This window comes from Nilaparvata lugens, chromosome 3, assembly GCF_014356525.2.
Source record: "Nilaparvata lugens isolate BPH chromosome 3, ASM1435652v1, whole genome shotgun sequence".
Classification (NCBI taxonomy): Eukaryota; Metazoa; Arthropoda; class Insecta; order Hemiptera; family Delphacidae; genus Nilaparvata; species Nilaparvata lugens.
The window spans coordinates 80010694-80031617 of record NC_052506.1 but is presented as its reverse complement, the minus strand read 5'-3'; the positions used below and the strand labels follow the sequence as shown (position 1 = coordinate 80031617).

Here is a 20924-nt window from a genome sequence, read left to right as displayed (position 1 = left end):
TCGAATCAGGAATGAGATGCAGTCTTGACTCAGGCTTGAAACGCATGCTGGATGCAATCCGTCCATTCAAGGCCACCTGGCACACCTTTCACGAAATTCAAGCTCGATTCTATTGTGATTCTAGATCAATTAGAGTCGGATTCAAGCTGGATGTTCAGAGTAAATCAATCCTGATTCAAGGCCAGTGCAATCCAATATTAATGCTTAATCATAATTCAAATCTCATCCAGAATTTGAAATAAATCTGTAATTCTTATTATTCATGATTCAATTATTCTTCCAAACTAATGCTCCAATCTTACTATTGCCTTAATACTCTATTTCTATACTCAGTGGACATCCATACATTCTATATAATATAGATGAAATCTATAAATAATATATAGATTATATAATATATATATATTATAGATTTCATTAATTTATAGATTATATAGATGAAATCTATATAATATATAGATTATATAATATATATATAGACTATATATATATATATTATATAGATTTCATCTACATATAGAATCTAGACATATAGAATACAGAACATATAACATATATATATATATACATATACATATATATGACATATAGACATATAGAATCTATAGATTCTATAGATTCTATGGATGTATGGACATCCATACATTCTATATAATTATAGATGAAATCTATATATAATATATAGATTATATAATATATATATTATAGATTTCATTAATATATAGATTATATAGATGAAATCTATATAATATATAGATTATATAATAGTCATGTTATAGACTATATAATATATATATTATATAGATTTCATCTACATATAGAATCTATGGATGTCCACTGAGTATAGAAATAGAGTATTAAGGCAATAGTAAGATTGGAGCATTAGTTTGGAAGAATAATTGAATCATGAATAATAAGAATTACAGATTTATTTCAAATTCTGGATGAAATTTGAATTATGATTAAGCATTTATATTGGATTGCACTGAATCAGATTATTAATATACATTTTATATTTTTAATATTATTCAAATTGAAATATTCTTTAAAATTCTCCTGTGAATGGCAAATTACTTATTCATTCTCTCCTGTCAGGGCAGTCTATAAACTGTCTCTGTAGTTGTATTGATTGAGTCGAGATCGACCTCTGCTAACCAATAACAGCTTGCAGACTGTCCTGAGAGGGAGCAGTGCATGAGTCACTCGCCATTCGATGAATTAATTAAATCAAATCTGCTCTAGTTCAACAGCCCTCTATGCTTGCAACACCTCAAATGGAATACAGTTCATATACATCTGAGTAACACATCAATTATTACTTTGAATATCTATTAAAATATTAAATATTATATATTAATATCTATATTAGTTTATTTTCTTTAAAGCTTAACTTCAGAGTATATCTATATGAGCGAAAAATGTAAATAAGAAAGCATTATTTTCAATAAAATTCAATGATTTTTATTAAATATTACAAAAATTGAACTTTCAATTTATTACTAATTATATATTTTTACTTTGAACTGCTATCGTCCTCGATTTGAGCTTCATGAGGCGTAGTCTCTCTGCTCTTGGTCCTGTAAAATATGAAATGTACAGTTTAGTGGGATAACTTAATAGGTTATTATGAGTAAAATATAAAATTTCTCGGTAATCAATTCTCAGAATGCTGATTATGTAGCTTAAAAACTTTTATAAGTTGGAGACTGATATACATATTGTAACTTTCAGGATAAGTTATTGGTCGAATACTCTACCTTTTGACATACATAAATGAATTTCAACCCCTCATAAGTGGTTGACTTAGACCTTCATAAGGACATCTCATTTACATTTATGACAGTTTGGCACACTGTCAAACGAGAGAATAAAGGGTCTCGAGCATTTCGGGAGCATCTTTTGAAATGAAATGTAAAAATCTGGTGTGGCGCACTCACACAACTTTCCTTGCCGTTATGAAAATTGATCACCTGACGCTATTGTTCCCGCGCATCTCAAGTCTACTATTCAGTGATTTGAGCCAGCTGGTGACAGGGTAATAACGCTGGAGACACACATGAGGTCTGCTATCTCTTCATAGTGAATGATTTAATAGAATCAACAATAATTTGCAATTGAATAATCACATTTTCTCGAATTTAAAGCTTATTTTCAATTTTAGGTGAAAATGTTACTGAACATTAATTGTAGAGATTTTCATGGTCAATCTACTCCACTTGATTTTTTTGTTTCAATTGTATCTGAAGCCTGATAATTGGGATTCTATCTGCATTGATGGGGCGGAGCTCCTGAAATTTTTACAGATATGGGACTTGTGAAAGTTGATAGAGCTTATCAATGACTATTTTAGGTATGAATTTGATCAAAATCGTTGGAGCGGTTTCCGAGAAAATCACGGAAAACCTTGTTTTTGACAACATTTTCACCATTTTAGCCGCCATCTTGAATTGCATTTGATCGAAATTGTTCGTGTCGGATCCTTATAGTGAAAGGACCTTAAGTTCCAAATGTCAAGTCATTCCGTTAATTGGGAGATGAGATATCGTGTACACAGACGCACATACACACACACACACACCACACACACACACACACACCACACACACACACACACACACAGACCAATACCCAAAAACCAGTTTTTTGGACTCAGGGGACCTTCAAACCTTCAAACGTATAGAAATTTAGAAATTGGGGTACCTTAATTTTTTTCAGAAAGCAATACTTTCCTTACCTATGGTAGGCTAATAGGGCAAGGAAAGTAAAAAGTACCAAACAGATTACTAAATAAATAATCAGTTTTTCAATGTGTTTCGTTATTCATAAAAAAAAGTGTTGTTTTAAGTTTTATTACTTTTATCAATGTTTCATTTCTATAAAAACTAAAACTTCAATCAGCCGCCATTTTTGATAAAAGTATCATAGAACATTTTTATTGATGTCGTCATTCTTGTTTTAAAAAGGCCTTTAAAATTATGTACCACACAATGGGTGTTTACATTTTAAATATTTGAGTTACAAACCCTCATTTCTTCAAAAACTAAAACTTCAATCAGCCGCCAAAAACTGTGTTTGAAGGAGGTTCCGTCTTTGGGTAGCAGTGATTGGACATTGGTTGCAAAAAGGCAAACATGTAGAAGAAATTTGAAAAGAGTATTGGGAGCAAGCGGTGAAGTGTACGAAACGATGAGTTCTTCTTTGATTCAAGTAACTGATTTGCAATTTCTCCACATGTATTGGGACTACTAATTTATGATTATTCCATACTTTCATAAAAGAAAGCCTTTTTGACATGATTGTTTTATTCACAAATAAGTTTATTGAATGAACTATTTTCATTTCACAACATATTGGACAATTCAATTTTCTATCTGTAAGTCAAATATTTTCTTGGATTTTTATTTTATACTTTGAAAACATGATCAATAATAATAATTTACTAATGATGAATTTTGTGTACGTATATGTATGTCATTGGCCTTTGATGATACTGCTATTTCCTTATAATTGAAAAAAAAATGGGTTGGTTCAGGTGGTTTACACTCAGCAAGAATAGTATAATAATAGGTTGCCTTGATCACATAAGACGCGTGGAGAACGCAGCCTGCTATGGTGTGACGTCATGCTGCGACCTCTCGCCCTGGCTTAACATGCATTCAAATGTAAAAATGCCAACTTTGAGCCCTCATAGCAAATCAACCATCAACTTTACATAGAAGTGATTGACATCAAAATGTTCAGCATTTTATCCCCTTTGAAACAATATCAAACTAATTTTCAGTAAAAATCCTATAAATGTTACCGGCGAGTCTAAAACAAATCGTTTGAACACACAATTTGATTTGATAATACCATTTCAAATACGTTTTTGTACTTTCTATTAGTTTTTTCTGCATCGTTTTAGTTCTTTCTCTTAAACAGATTCCATTCTCATTTAGAAATTTTATCCTTATGAAGTCTGTGGAAAGAACTAACAGCTTCTTTAGGAATTTCAGGATATTAACGTTATTTTATCAACAACTCCTGAAAGATAGCAATGCGAACCCATCAACGGTTGCCTAGCTTTATCACAAAAATAAACAGTCTAGATAAGCCCTAAGAATATATGAACATCATTTAAACATTATAAAGATTCTTATTTATCCCAATTATGATAAAAAAATAGATAATCATGACTTTTAATGACTTTAATGCTGTTATTTTATCAAAAAATAAAACGCATTACACTACTGTACTGTAAAGTAGTTGAATAATTTCATGAATAATTAATGTTATATTATTTGAAGTCATAATTTGATGAACTATTTAAATTATAATTAAGATCTATTCTTGCTTTACACAAGTGTTTTTTGCATTCATAAGTATCCCATGGACACATTGAAATAAAAAATATCATACTACCGTGAATAATATATGGTATTTCCTTTGTAAATTTGTGTCCCATGAAAATAATCGATAAAATATACTAATAATAATAATACTGCACTGAGCAGAAACAAAAACACAATACAAGAACAACGTGTTGGCACTACGCTTTCCAGTAGACAACTGAAATAATTATTAGTAACCAGACAGTTCAACGTTCTAAAAATAACTTGTAACCATCAGTTCCATGATTTCGCTAAATTGGTTCTAGGTATATGTCAATTAATAAAGTCTTAAACAAATATCATTAATACAAATGCTTGCAACTAGCATTCCAGGCGACGATACAACTATCAATTTTCACAAACAATTGTCAAATAAGGAACAATCATTTTTAAATATTATTGGACGACCAGCATAAAATTAAATGAGTTCGCTTCATTTTGTCATATTATTGTTTAAAATAAGTCCAAAACAAATAAGTTACCAGCTTTTTCACAAATATGAATAGGTTTTACCGATTGAATATAGTGATAGATTCAAGGACTTTCTACACTTTTCGAAATGAATTAATGTTTTCAAAATACACATTGATGTGGAGCTTGTTTCTTTCCGAATTGAATAGCATATTCATATTTTTTATCAATACAGCGGTTTTTATGTGAGGAAGTGATATTTGACGCGGTGTTTTGTATGTAATTCTTATGGGAAGCCGGCGTTTGCCACGTAGGCTCATGCCATCTCATCCGCGTATGTAAACGCGATTGAGGCAACCTGCTATACACTATCCTTGGTTTACACTCCCATTCTATATAAAGACCGAGTGGCACATATATGTGTCACGAGTGAAAAAACCCTGAAATTTGAGAAACTTGAGGAATTTAACGATATTCCAGAGTAATTCAAATTACTGTTAAGGAAATATTCATTTCAACAGGTGATATGATTTGGAATGTGTGGAGTATTCTGTATTAATTGACTGGTATATATGAAGTAAACCTAATTTTTTATTGGGAGGAGTTGATTAGTCATGTCGCACATATATGTGCCACCCAGGAGCAAATGTGCTATTCCTTTTTAGTCGAATATATGACATTTTTGGTTATGTAAATATGGATGTTACTTATTTTTATTGTATGTTAATTTTTATATGTTAGCAAGGTTAGCGTTTTAGGCAATATTTACACTGCACTGTAGTAGATAGCCGTATTTGTTTTTCAAACCATACCTGTAGGTATGTAAATAAAAACAGAAATTCAAGTACCCATTTTAAAATTGGCATATTTCTTTTTAGAAATAAAAATATTAGAATAATATTATTTTTATTTTTCTTTGATTTCTATTCTCAAGTATTATTCCAGGGTAGCCCTAAAGAAAAAAGACTATAGGTATGTTTTATCCCAGTAATGCGTTCACACTAACTCACTCAAAGTTGCAACCATATTAGCCCAGTCAATATAGACATGAAAAAGAGGGCCTGCTAGTAATTTATATTTTATTTCTGATTTTTATACCTATATTTTTTTAAACATCAATGAAAATTAAACTTGAACTTTCAGCAGTAAAATATTATAAAAACATTTTGGGACATATTATTCATTATCAAAATTTGGGAATAAAATAGTTTTGGGCAAAGCCTGCTATTCTTTCCAAATTATATTTTTATGATTTGTGATTGTATCCACAAAAGGATAAATAAATTCAGAGCCAATCAATATTTGCATGATAAATAATTGTCTTGTTCTATATAGATACAGAGTGGCCCAAAAACCTTGTATTTTCGATAAAATGGATATTTTCAGAAAATATTTTTTTAATAGTTCAACAATACTATGAAGAATCTATCCTCTAAATCTCAAGGATTTATCTTTAACCGAATTTTAAATGTTCTGTCCGAAAAATTCAAACTTTAGGCTCTCATATCTCAAAAAGTAATGATCGGAAAAAATGTTTTTCTGAGGATACCTTTTCATTTTGATAGGTTGATGATATACAAACCGAAAAACTTTGAAAAATATCACCAGTATAAATGTTATTTTTAGCCTTTGCACAACCTTAAACCGACTCTAGCCGCGGTTCACACTTCTGCCAGTTCACTCATTCGTCAAACTTCTTGTAACATATCCAACATTATTGAGATTTATTGTGACTTAAGTCTCCAATATGGTTCTTTGGAAATTACAATACTAATTTGCAGCTTGTTTTACAATAAATTTTTGCTTCATATGAAATTAAAAATCTGAGCCTATTCAATTATAAAGTTATCATTTTAAAATTTTAAAACTGCTTTAGTGATTAGGAAATAGTATAGTGCAACTTACTGAAAATGGTTTCCATCAGATGTAGAAAGGAGTTTTAAATCTAAAACTGTAGTTGGCAGCATATTCGTCTGTCATGGTGGATTTTGGTATATGCGTCTGCAGTTCTATTCCCACCTTTGCCTGAAATCAAATGATACATTAAATGTATGAAAGCGATTTTCTAATTGAAAGGAATTTTATAAGTGATAGTAAATGATATAACAATAAACCAATACAAGAGAGTTTTAAAGGACCTTACATAGTACTGAACTAATTATCAAATTGTAGCCTATCAATGAGAATGATTGCTTTTATTTACAATTTATTTAAAGTATTTCTCAAGGGGGTTATTTTATACTGGTCATATTGGAATAAATATGGTTTAATCTAATCAAAATATTAAAAAAAATTTAGTTCATGTCCCTAACAAAAATGTAACTATAGTCCCAAATAAATATAACTAATAATTAGTAGGTAGGCCTATAATGGTGTTATGAATAGTTCTATTATTGTAACATTTTACAATAGCTTCTTTTATATCATAACCATCCATGATATTAAATCAATCTATTATAATATTACTGAATCATATAATCACTAGCTTAAAATGTATTGAATCATGAAATTAAAACCACTAACTTAATAGTTTTTTACAAGTTTGAAGTTAACCAACAATGATAACAGTTTAATCAACTGTTAGACCCGGTTGCACAAAAGCCGGTTAAATTTTAACCGTGATTAACTTCATGAGAACCAATCAGAGAATGCGTTTTTGATAAAACGGCTTCTCTGATTGGCTCTCGCGGAATTAATCATGGTTAAAATTTAACCGGCTTTTGTGCAACCGGGCCTTAGTGTTTGAAAATGATAAACATTCAATTTATAAACACTAAAAATTGCAATTACTGTTATATTAGGGTTATTAATAGGGCTTGACATAAAATCTTAAAACTGCTCCAGTAATTCTTGAATATAGACTATTGTAGGTAGCCTAAGTTTGTTTGTTAAGGTTACAAGTAAGTTTGTTTATGTAGGCTATGTTGAAAAATTTGATCATTGAACGAGTGCAACTTACTGAAAATGGCTTTCATCAAATGTAGAGAGGAGAAGAACTTTTTTCAAATCTAATCCTTGGCATCATATTCATCTGTCATGGTGGATTTTAGTATAATATGTATCTGCAGTTCTATTCCCACCTTCGTCTGAAATCAAATGGAACATGTATGAAAGCAATTATCTAATTGAAAGAAATTTTGGCTAAAGTGCACGTCCAGTGCCAACATACTTGTAATCAAATTTTTGGTTGGGATCGATTTAGTATAATATTTTGAGCACAAAATCAAAAAATTAAACGGAGGTCACTATTGTTTTCAAAATAAACTAAGTTCAAAGTAGCACAACTTTACATGCATTTAACCCATGCTATAAGTAGCAACCATAAGTAGCTAAGGTTAGGAAAAGCTTTAGGTTAATAAAGCTTAGGTTAGAAAAAGCTTTGGGTTAGGAAAACTCAGATTAGGAATATCATAATTTGATGATTTCAATAATCAAAATGGCTGCTACTCATAGGTTAAATGCATGTAAAATTGTGCTACTTTGAACTTAGTTTATTTCAAAAACAAAAGTGACCGCCGTTTAATTTTTGTGATTTTGTGCTCAAAATAGCATACTTAATAATCAATCCCAACCAAAAATTTGATGACAGGTATGTTGGCACTGGACGTGCATTTACACCGAAATTTTGAAGTAATAATTTAGTATGGTTTTAATAAATTGATAGTATTAAAACAATAAACCAATACAAGGGAGTATTTAAGGACCTTACATAGTACTGAACTAATTATTAAATTGTAGCCTATCAATAAGAATGATTGCTGCTATTTACAGTTTATTTAGAGTATTTCTCAAGAGGTTGATTTGATACTAGGCTAGTCATATTGAAATAAATAATGTTTTATCTAATCAAAATACTGTATTCAAAAAGTTAATTAGGTCAAATGTAACCATAGTCCCTAATATGCCTATAAATAACCAATATTATTAGTTGGTAGGCCTATTCTCTTATTAGCTTTATTATTGTAACATTTTACAATAGCTTCTTATATCTTAAACATTCATAATAATTAAATCAATCTATTATGATATTACTGAATCATATAATCACTAGTTTAAAAATTATTACCTAAATCATAAAATCGAAACCACACTTGATAGTTGTTTTACAAGTTTAAGGTACCAACAATGTTAACAGTTGGTTAAATCAACTGTTTGGGTTTAAAAATGGAAAAAATTAACTTATACACACTAAAAATTGCAATTAATGTTGTATCAGGGTTATTAATAGGGCCTAACATAATAATTATTTACCATAGTGCTTTTAAAAACAACATGTGCTTTACAAATTTGTCTGGGGAACGCTTTGCCATTATTAGGCTAAACAGCTTTGTTTAGTAGGTAACTTCATGCTATTAAATTTATCAATAAATATCCTAGACATAAATGAATGATCTTACCTTAATTTAAGACCTTCAGCAATCAAAAATCATCATCAACTTGATGACGCGATAAAATAAAGGATAAACAAACAACGAACCAATACTGCAATACTTCACCTTCAACTACTGAAAACTAAAGAAGACAGGCCGAGGACATCTTTAATGGCTGTCGCTCAAGCGCAGTAGTGCACAAGCACAAATCACCCCGGGAGTTTCAAAGTTATTGATATAGACAATCTTTATTGTTAACATTAAAACAGATAACAGTCCATATTTCTGGGATGGATTAATGATTTCTTTATGGTGGACATTTGTGCTTTCACTGAAATAATGTTGGAATCAATAAAATAGTACCTAGTTTATTATTATTTGAATTTGAAACTTGAAAATTATTTCATAGGCTTGGTGTGTGACATGATTTTTAGCACAAACTGGAATCTAATTTGAAAAAATGATATAACTTTCTCAATTTTGGTTGGAAACATTTGAAATTCTAGGACAATGTTTATAACATGAACAGAATCGTTAATTATTTTTTTCAAAATTTTCCATCATCAATTACCAATTATTTAAAATTTTAAACGTTAGTAGCCCGTCAACGGCCCGTCTGACGGGATTTTTGCATTGAGAAGAAGTGCTGGAAATCTACTTCTGTAGCCGAATAAGTGATAAAAGACTGCTTTTTTGAACATTTTTGGGAAACTTAGAAATCGATCAAATTTTTTCCAAGTCCCTATTGGATTAAAATTAGCGCAAAAGGTCTATTATATCATCAACAGTACGTTGTAGACGATTTTCGCAAGAGACAAAAAGTGTTTGAAATTCAATTCTGCATCCGAACTATTGATTAGAAATACAATTTTTCGACTTTTTTGGGAAACTTGAACATCTGGCAAATTTATTAAGTCCCTCTGGATTTAGCGCAAAAGGTCAATTATATCGTTAACAGTGCATTTTAGACGATTTTCGCAGAAGACAAAAAGTATTTGAATTGCAATTCTGCACCCGAATTTATTAACAAAAAGCTTAAAATGAGACTTTTTGGAAAACTCAAAAAATTTCAGTCTTAATTTGTGTAAAACATTTTCTTTATCTCGATAACGGTGAGTTGGAGACTTTTTTGGAGGATTTTTGAAGAAGATAGAAAGGGATTGGAATTCAATTCCACTTAGGAATATTGGTCAGAAAGCCTAAATTGAGACATTTTTAGGGATTAAGATACACAGGTGAGGGGGGAGGAGACACCTTCTGAAAAAAATGTTTGATTTTCACTTATAACATTTTCACTTAGTGTGTTGACTGGGTAGGTACTGTAGAAATTCCATACTGTACCAACCTTTCTAACGTTTATTTTAGTAAACATTTCTAAGTTTATCAAACGTTGTTTTCATAACGTTTATCAGCAATATACATTCTAGACGTTTATTGAACGTTTATAGAGTAAACGTTCATTTTAGTAAAATTCCCTAACGTTTATTGAACGTTGTTTTCATAACGTTTATCGGATTTATACATTTTAAACATTTATTAATTTATTAAACGTTTTTTAAACTTTTTGTGCTGTGTGGGATGAACACTACAGGTTGATCTCTTCTCCCCTGTATTAGAGGAGATTTTGGAAGTGACAATGAGAAATAGACAATGTAAAGAAGACAATGTAGAATAGGCTACTCGAGGATTGTTTGACACTCACAATAGAAACAAAATCCAAGGGAATGCGTAGCAAGCTATATTCAAGATCGATTCAAATCGGCTTTAACCAATACCTACTATTACTTCAGGCCCCTACAACTGATCTCTAATAAACTATGACGTCATCACATGTAGATCATCGATGATCTACTGGCGGTAAGCAAGCGAGTAAGTAATAGTAGGTATTGAATAAGGGCGCTGATGCTTGTTATCACATCTGATATGGTAATCAACAAAATTTGAATTACAAATTCAATTTTAACGGTGTTCCATTTCAATGAATATGGTTTGTTTATCATTCTTCTAATATTTGTTTGTGAAAAGTAATAATGAATTTGGGGTTTTAAATCATTGGGATACTGCTGTGTACCGGTACCTAATTGTTGCGGGAATTATAACAAGATTCCAAAAGTTTCCGTACGGTTTTAAAGTTTAAAACGGTTTTTTTACTTTTTCGAAAGATTACTTTGAAACGAAAATGGATACGAGCGATAAGAAGAAAGAGCTTCAATTCTACAAAACAACGGTTTACATGAAGTGTAGAAGAACAGTGTAAATAAAGTGTGAGTGGAAAATTTAATTAAAGTGTGGAAGAACAGTGTAAATAAAATGTGAAATAACAGTATAATTAGAGAGTGGAAGAACAGTGTGAATAAAGTGTGTGAAAGAACTTTTGAATTAATAAATTAAAAAGTAAATGCAAAGTGTTGGAACTGCCCATAACATCAAAATATTGAAGGTTTTACCTAACTGAAAAACATCTCCTGATGGGTTTCTTTGTACTACAGATCAATTGTGATCAAGTTTGTGGGAGCCTCTTTCCTAAAAAAAGAGTTAGGAAATTTGGTTTATCTTTGATTTACCTCTCCTTCGACTCTGATACAGGCTATTATTAAGTATTTTTGGTTGAGATGAATTTATCAATAGCTCTATCACTGAATTGAGTAGGCCTATGTCTATCAATCTGAAAATATGGATAAATTATTGCATTTGTGGAATAGTGTTTTTATTTCAATAAAATTTCTATTTATTAAAATACAAGTGTCTTTAATTTGAAATTTAGATAGTATTCCATCCAATAAAAATTCATACAGTAACAAAAGTTACATTGATAAGCTAGTAGAAACTACTACGATCTAGGAAGAATCAATCTACATGTTATGACGTCATTAATTAGTTGTGGGGCCTGAAGTAATAGTAGGTATTGCTTTAACTGACAAGGGTTATTCAAGGCAGAGTCAAGACTTGTTTGACTCATGCAATAAAAGCTGAAATCGAACGAATACCTTTCGAGCCATATTCAAGATCGATTCTAATCAAGACTGTTAGCTTTGACTGACAAGGGAAATTCAAGGCAAAGTCAAGACTTGTTTGACCCATGCAATAAAAGCTAAATTCGAACGAATACATAGCATGCCATATTAAATTTCGATTCCAACCAAGTTTGTTAGCCTTGAAAAACAAGGGTATGCTGCTTTCGATTCTAGTATGGAAATTCAAGGGGACTTCGAGTTGAATGTCAAGCAACATCGTTTCCAGCTGGATTCAACTTCAGCCTTGATTGACAAGTGAAGGCTGCTTCTAATTCAAGCCTTGAATCAAGCCTTACTGCTGACTGGGGAGCAATTATTTTCTTAAACTCTAGATCATTTTTGTAGCTCTTCACGGATTTTCCCATTTATTTGTCCACAGTAGAGAGATCCGAAGCCTTTTTCTGCTGACTAGGTTCCCCTAAAATTCTAAGGACAAAACCATTGTAGGTTTATGTCTGTCTGAACACAAAAAACTTCTAATTGTTACTATTCACTCCGAAAAATTGAAGTAATTTCGAATTCACCAGGTTCAAACTGTTATATTTAATCAAAACAACACTTCAAATACATTCAGAATACCATCGTATACTCTAATCAGACCCGGTGCACAAGACTCTGCCAAATTTTAACTATGATTATGTGAAATAGAAATTAATTGTTACTATTTACTTCGAAAAATAAAGTAATTTCGAATCCACCAGGTTCAAACTGTTATATTGGATCAAAAAACACTTTTAGTACATTCAGAATAGCATCATATACACTAATCAAGCCCGTTTGCACAAGACTCTGTTACATTTCAACTATGATTAAATGCTAAAGTGCGAGATAAATTACTTTTAACAAGAAGAGGAGAAACCTATTTCTCCCTCCACAGTCTGTAGCATAGACAGAGACGGACATCCTGCGCACAATTAGATGCGCCGTGTCATTTTGCTTCATGTTCTTGTGATGAAAACATCTCTGTAACATACACAAACCAATATACCTGCTGACCAGTACACTATTTGGAACATTGCCAGCAATAGATGGAGGGGAGTGTTGCCGCGTCTCTTTACAAAGCTCTCTCACTCAGACACAAAAGAAGGAGAATGCTGCTAGGTAGTGGGAGTGATTAGTGGAGGATAGAACATCGGACCTATCCGTCTTCGAGAAAGAGCCGTGTTAAAAGTAATTTATCTCGCACTTTAATTGGATACGCCTTATGTTTCTCTCGTTGGCAGTCGTGGCAGTTAACCGTCATTTAATAACCTTTATCACCGTTAGAATTTAACAGACTTTTTGCAACTGGGCATTATATATTTGTTTTGTATATTAAAATAGTTATTTACAACTGATATCTTTCTCACTGATCAATACAGATTAGACCTCACAACAAAACTTCAATAGTGATTGAACTTTCCTTGTTCATTTAAATATTTCTGTCATGTCTTTTCGCGAAAATTATTATGATTTTTCAAGCATTTATAATAGAATAATTTCAATTATTGAGTTCCCAATCATTTTCAGTGGGATATGAGCATACTATGTACCATGAGCATATCAAGCTTCTATGTGAGAGCTTTAATATCTCAGTATGCCAAGACTTTAACAGGTGGCAAGTGGATACAAGCTGACAGCAAGTCTTCTTATCGATGCTCTTAGAACTCTAATGACGCCTGCACAACTTTGTCATTACTTTGACAGTTTCAGGCCACCTGCTTCTCTATCCTACATTTCAAGCGATTTTCTATCACTTTAGAAGCAGGTTTCTATGCCAACATCGGAACATAATTTCAAATCTCATACAATGATAAGGAATTTCGACTTGTGAATAAAATTCATTGGTTTTTTATGTAAAAAATCATAAATTTTCACATTATTGACATGGCTTCAGACATGTGTCGTTCGGCAAGCACCGAATGTTCGGAGTTGGGCGAACATCTACACATCTACACACATGCGTGGATTGCCTAGCAAGATTTGAATTTATTAAATGAACTTATTTATAATATTGAAAGTAATTGTTTTTAATAACTTAACGGATATGTACAGACTGTAATAGTATAAAAATCGTATCTACAATATGTAGATCCAAATCCAGATCGTTTTGCTATTTGCCGATTAACGAGCAGACATCTACACACATGCGTGGTATGCCGAGCAAGATTTGAATTCATTAAATGAGCTTCTTCATAATATTAAAAGTGATTGATAATAATAACTCAACGATTATGTATGAATGTAATAAAAAGGAAAATTTTATCTACAAATTAGCTTTACCTCAATGTAAATCCAAATCTGAAAACAAACAACAAAATTATACAAGCACAAGCCGAATGTGTGGATGAAGGAAAGTTCGCCTTTTGCCGAACATTCGTACACTTTGATGTGTGCATAAGACCGACATTGAATGGGAAACAACGGCACGAATGTTCGCTGCTTGTCGAATAGACAAACATCCATCTACACCACTCATGATTTGGAGAGTATGCTCGGAGTTCGCCGAATGACACTTGTCTGGAGCTGGCTTTTAGGTGAGAGAAAGTTCGCCTTTTACCGAACATTTGTCCACTTTGATGTATGCAAAAGACCGACACTGAACGGAAAACAACGAGCAGGAATGTTCGCTGCTTGCCGAATACCAAACATCTACTACACTACTCGTGATCTGGCGAGTACGCTCGGTGTTTGCCGAATGACGCATGTCTAGGGTGAAGGTTCGAACTGAACGAGTAAATCACGGTGAAAATCGATGCCACTAAACAACCTGATAAACTATGATAAGGACATTTGGAGTCATTGATTCAGATATAGAAGAACGTTATTGAGCTGACATTTTCGTATAGACCTGTCTGTTCTGTTCGTACCCTGACCCCTGAAGCCCTGCACACAATCACACACATAGATTTTTCTTCGTACGATATTTTCCCGCTCTTATGAATAATATCAGATTAAACGGAACTTGGCAAACATAATCTGTTCAATCTAATAGGATTTATAAGGACGGCAAAATATTGTACGAACAAGAATCGATGTTTGTGTAGTTAGTGTAAAGCCTTGCACACACACATCGATTTTTGTTCGTACAGTATTTTGCCATGCTTATAAATTATATCAGATTAAACAGATGATTTCAAACAGATGATGTTTGTCAAGTTCAATCTGATAGAATTCATAAGGGCGGGAAAATATCGTACGAACATGATCTATGTTTGTGTAGCTAGCCTAACAGTACAAAGAACATGAAATTCATCTGACATTTTCGAAGAGATCAGTGCACGTAGGAAATGACTTGAAACTTATCTGAAATATTCGACGAATGTTTCGAATGAATGCTTGGAGTAAGTAAGTGACTTTTTATCAAATAATTGCAATATCATAGCACTGCAGATCATTTCTCATTTTTTGAGACCCTGTGGCGATAATAAGTTGACCTTTGAAGAGATGAGCATTGATATTTTTGAAAGGGCCAAGCTGGGTTGAAGTTAAGGAAAATGCTCAAAATGACCTTTTTCACATAAAAACATGGCTTGATCACAATACATTGACAATGAACACCACAAAAACGAAATTTATGCCAATATCATTGAGACCAACGACCGATTACAATTTATCAAGTTTGAAAGTTCACTGCTGTGGGGATTTTCTCAGTGTTACATGTGGGTGTTCTTGTATTGAAATGGTCACTTCCTACAAGTATTTGGGCGTTTTTTTCGACCATAGGATGAGGTGGTCTGCTCACATTGAATACATAAAAAAAGACTTAGAAAATATATAAATGCATTTAGAATGATGAGCGATGTACTGGATAAGAGAGAGATTAGAATGGCATACTTTGCATATGTCCAGTCCCTTTTGGAGTTTGGTATAGTTGCATGGGGTGGTGCTTGCAAGACGGTACTTCAGCCACTCTTTATTGTCCAGAAAGCCATTTTGAAAGTAGCTCTAAAAAAAATCCTCGTTTCTCAACTAACATTCTCTTTGAGGAGAGTGAGGTCCTGACTGTAAGACAGCTCTTCATTAAAAACATTTTAATACATTTATTCTCCAACATGAACATTCTTGGGCCCATTACACATATGCATCAAACGCGGTATGCTATTAACACTGGTATTACAGCTATACCCCTCCAGAGATCCCTTACACAAACAAATTCCTTCTATATTTCACATGTTCTGTACCGTAACTTGGCTCGTCACTTCCCACACCACATAGTATTTCAGGACGTCTCAAAATCCTTATTCAAATTGAAATTGAAGAAATTTTTAATACAGCTGGGAGTGGACAATTCAGAAAACATCATCACAACAAATTATACCTACCTTAATTGATAAATTCGCTGGTAGTGACAACCTGACTACTGTTCTTGGAATCTGTATGCATCATTACAATAATTAACCTTTTTATTATTTTTTTGAGCTATCCAATAATCCTCTGTACGTAATAATATTAAATAGGATTCTGAATGCGGCAAAATTGGTGTTTCCTTTCATTCTAACAAACTTATAATATGCAACTCTGGTTTGCGCACAGGCATTTTTTGCCCATGCAGACCATTTTCTAAAGATTTACTTGGCTTACTGTATTCATGAGGTTGATTTTATTCTTTGTTGTTGTTTTATATTGATAATGAGTACATAAGATTATTACTTTGTATGTAAAGTGCATTTTTTTGAAATAAATATCTTTTGTCTGTCTGTCTGTCTGTCTGTCAACGGATCTCGAAAACGGCTCTAACGATTTTCACGAAATTTGGAATATAGTAGAATTATTATGATATCAAAATTCTATTGCACTAGGTCTTATCCATGGAAAAACTCGCTAAAAGACATAAAAATGATAATATTCATCCTTGGAAAAACAGATGATGATTTCGTTGTCTGTCGATAACAGAAGATGCGTTTGCCTGTGTGGGAGATGAGCTGTGTAATCAATTAGCTTACCGTATCTCTCGAGAAATCTAGGAATTTCGATTATTGATTCGATCAAAATACAGTAATCTGATTTGTTGACATGAGATGGTATATAATTATCATAATATTCAAAGTAAATCAATATTTTACAGTTCCAAGTGATTAGTGAGTGTTATTTTGTTATTCAATTTGGTATGTAAACAATCTAAATTAGAACTTTTATGTTTTCAAATATTTGGACTGAAAATTTTCACCTGAATTCAAGTGTATGGAACATAACCTACTTTTTGGAATATTTATAGTGTATAAAACAAAATTCGGGGAAGAAACAGTTTTGGGCTGTGCCTGTTAGTCCTTCCCCAATCATTTCAAAGAATTTAGTTCTGTTTATCAATAAATGAATAACAATAAGCAAAGCTTGGTGCCCCAATATTAATTTCTTCATTCAAAACAAGTCTTCTTATTCAATAGTTTTATCAATGTATAAGCTTTTAGTACATAAGTTGATAACTTATTCCAATTAAATTTACAAACTATTTAACTAATATTCCATAATAATTCAACAAAAAATTTTTTGTTACAGAGCGTTGATGAGCTGTATCGATTGGCAGAGCAGATAATACACCCATGAAGTCCAGTTGCAACCATCGAAATAAAAATTGCAACAAGTTGTTATATTTAAAATTCAGAGCTCTGAATTTTTTTTCATTCATTTTTTTCTAGATAAATATATTTTTGTATAAGCTTCTCAACAAGCATATTAAACCAATACAGCTTACAAAATTGTTTAGTTGGATCAAAGGAATCGTGAAATAAAGAAACTCAACAAGCTTTAAACTTTTTCAGTAACATGTAATCGTAATGTACTGTAATTACTATTCAGTAATTAATATTCTATTAGATTGACAAGGCCCGGTTGCACAAAAGCCGGTTGAAATTTAACCTTGATTCATTTCACGAGAGCCTTTCAGAGAAGGCCTTCGTGATAAGACGGTTTCTCCAATTGGTTCTTGTAGAATTAATCACGATTAAAAATTCAACCGGCTTTTGTGTAACTGGCGCTAAGTAGTACTTTACTGTTTTAGAAATTACTTGTACGGAAATATTTTTCAAGAATTATTGTTGTTAGCTATTATTATCATAGTGTTAGTGAAGGTCTCGTATTATAAAACATCTTGCTGACAGTAAATATCTATGGACTTGTAATACTTGGATGGATCTCTTTATTTTTAAGTAACTTTTTCGAGTTTTAGAGATACTCTTTAAAACCATTTGATTTATATTATTGTATTATCTCAATATAAATTTGATAACTTTGTACGTGAACTTGGATTGATTCAATATCTTAAATTTTGAATTATTTGTGTTATCAAGAGTATGTTAAAAATATTATTATATTTGATTGGATTATGCTATGGGAATTGTACTACTGTACTGAAATTGTTTTCCTAACATTTGAAGCTCTCATTAGTGTAAATCCATGAAATCTCGACAAGGTTTTCATTGTATGTATTCTAGATACTTCTTTTTATTGATCACGCTATAATAATTTCCAATATCATAGGAATTCAAATTAAAGAAAGTTTCCATCTATAATTTAATTATAAAGTCTTGCATTTTATTAATTGTTTTTTCTTACCTTCCAAGGCTACCTTGTGAATTTTCTAATAAGAAGTGGAAGCGAGAATTCAAACTGTTCATTCTTACTATTTTGGTTAAATACATTGAGAATGAAGTCCCATTGATCTTTTATTTTGCCCAATTCATCAACCAAATGCTTTTTTAAATCAATGAATTGACCGTGTGTTTCTTCTTGGAAAGTCAACCGTGTTTCGGATGGACACGTTAAGCCGTCGGTCCCGGCTGCCTAAAAAGCAGTCGTTAGGTCATGTCAGAGGCCCTGAAATTGATCAGTTGCGACCTGAAAACTCTGACACCAGACCTGAGCCAGCCAGGTCACTCGATATTATTATTATTATTCTTGGAAAGTCGAATCTTTTAATTCATGAATTCAATGTTGTTTTAATCATTGAGATTTCATTTAATTGCATGTTTCATTCAAATCTCAACATCAGTCACATTACGTAAACATTCTACTCATTCCTTCGAATTAGATAGTTTGATTTTAAATGAATTATATTGTTGATAAATCATTGAAAATTTTAATTTTTTCATGTTTTTATCTTGTAACTTGATATAATTGGAATATTTCAACAGTTTTACATTTATTACTACCTACACATATCATTTGAAATGAAATACAACTGTCGTAGCATTTCCTCCAACATCTTAACATCAGGCACATGACCTACCCATTCAACTCATTTCTTGAATTATTGGTGACAAATCATTGGAAAGTTTTTTTTATCTTGTAACTTGATATAATATTTCAACAGTTTCACATTCATTATTACATACACATATCGGATTGAAAACACTGGGATGTTGTCAAAAACATCACTTATTTTATGTGAAATAACAAACATGTTTCAACACAAATGGTGTCATCTTCAGAGTGAAAAATTCACACACCATTGGTCTCGGAACATGTTTGTTATTTTACAATGAATGAGTGATTTTTGACACAATCCCAGTGTTTTCATCATGGATAGATATCATAACATGTCACCAGCAACAGTATCTGGAGTAAGGCATACACATATAATTTAAAGGTACAGACTTTCGCTCTGCTCCGCAACCGAACGTCACTCCAGCAGAGCGATTGATGATCGACCGGGGAGCAACAGTAGTTCGACCGGGGAACGCGAGAAGATCTAACATCTTCCATAACGTTCATGATGGGTGCGTGGGAGGTGCGACTGTGGTTCGATGGTGGTACGAGGGCGGTACGAGGGAGGAGCGTGCTCGGTGCTGGTTGGAAGCGCGAATATGTGTATGCAGCTTAAAATTACAACTATGGCAACATTTTTACTTTCCTTGCCTTATTACCAAAGGTAAGGAAAGTATTGCTTTCCAAAAAAATTCAAGGTACCCTAATTTCATGTTTCCTATACGTTTCAAGGTCCCCTGAGTCCAAAAACATGATTTTTGGGTATTGGTCTGTATGTGGTGTGTGTGTGTGTGTGTGTGTGTGTGTGTGTGTGTGTGTGTGTGTGGTGTGTGTGTGTGTGTGTATGAGTGTATGTGCGTCTGTGTACACGATATCTCCCATCTCCCAATTAACGGATTGACTTGAAATTTGGAACTTAAGGTCCTTACACTATAAGGATCCGACACGAACAATTTCGATCAAATGCAATTCAAGATGGCGGCTAAAATGGCGAGAATGTTGTCAAAAACAGGGTTTTTCGTGATTTTCTCGGAAACGGCTCCAACGATTTTGATCAAATTCATACCTAAAATAGTCATCAATAAGCTCTATCAACTGCCACAAGTCCCATATCTGTAAAAAATTCAGGAGCTTCGCCCCATCAATGCAGATAGATTCCCAATTATCAGGCTTCAGATACAATTGGAACGAAAAAAATCAAGTGGAGTAGATTGAGCATGAAAATTTCTACAATTAATGTTCAGTAACATTTTCACCTAAAATTGGAAATAAGCTTTAAATTCGAGAAAATGTGATTATTCAATTGCAAATTATTGTTGATTCTATTAAATCATTCACTATGAAGAGATAGCAGACCTCATGTGTGTCTCCAGCGTTATGCCCTGTCACCAGCTGGCTCAAATCTTTGAATAGTAGACTTGAGATGCGCGGGAACACTAGCGTCAGGTGATCAATTTTCATAACGGCAAGGAAAGTTGTGTGAGTGCGCCACACCCGATTTTTTCATCATTGAGAGGATATCTCCAATCTGTTGATGAGACACAAATTAAAAATTTCTTCTCACAAAGTAAAAG

General features: G+C 32.4%; 1 protein-coding gene and 1 long non-coding RNA gene across 2 annotated transcripts in view; one reads left to right on the top strand and one right to left on the bottom strand.

Moving 5' to 3' along the window:
* LOC111056609 overlaps positions 1-18852 on the top strand; it is a 121429-nt gene extending 102577 nt beyond the window's left edge. Inside the window, exon 5 of the mRNA XM_039424751.1 lies at positions 17644-18852. Coding sequence (XP_039280685.1) covers positions 17644-17691 — 48 coding nt within the window. The 3' untranslated portion in view covers positions 17692-18852. The remainder of the gene's footprint in view (positions 1-17643) is intronic.
* On the bottom strand, positions 1439-9859 carry LOC120350590. The gene is made up of 4 exons (XR_005570919.1): positions 9179-9859; positions 7741-7867; positions 6687-6806; positions 1439-1577 (listed from the first exon to the last, which is right to left on the bottom strand). It is a non-coding gene; the product is annotated as an uncharacterized LOC120350590 (long non-coding RNA).
* Positions 18853-20924: the final 2072 nt, after the last annotated feature.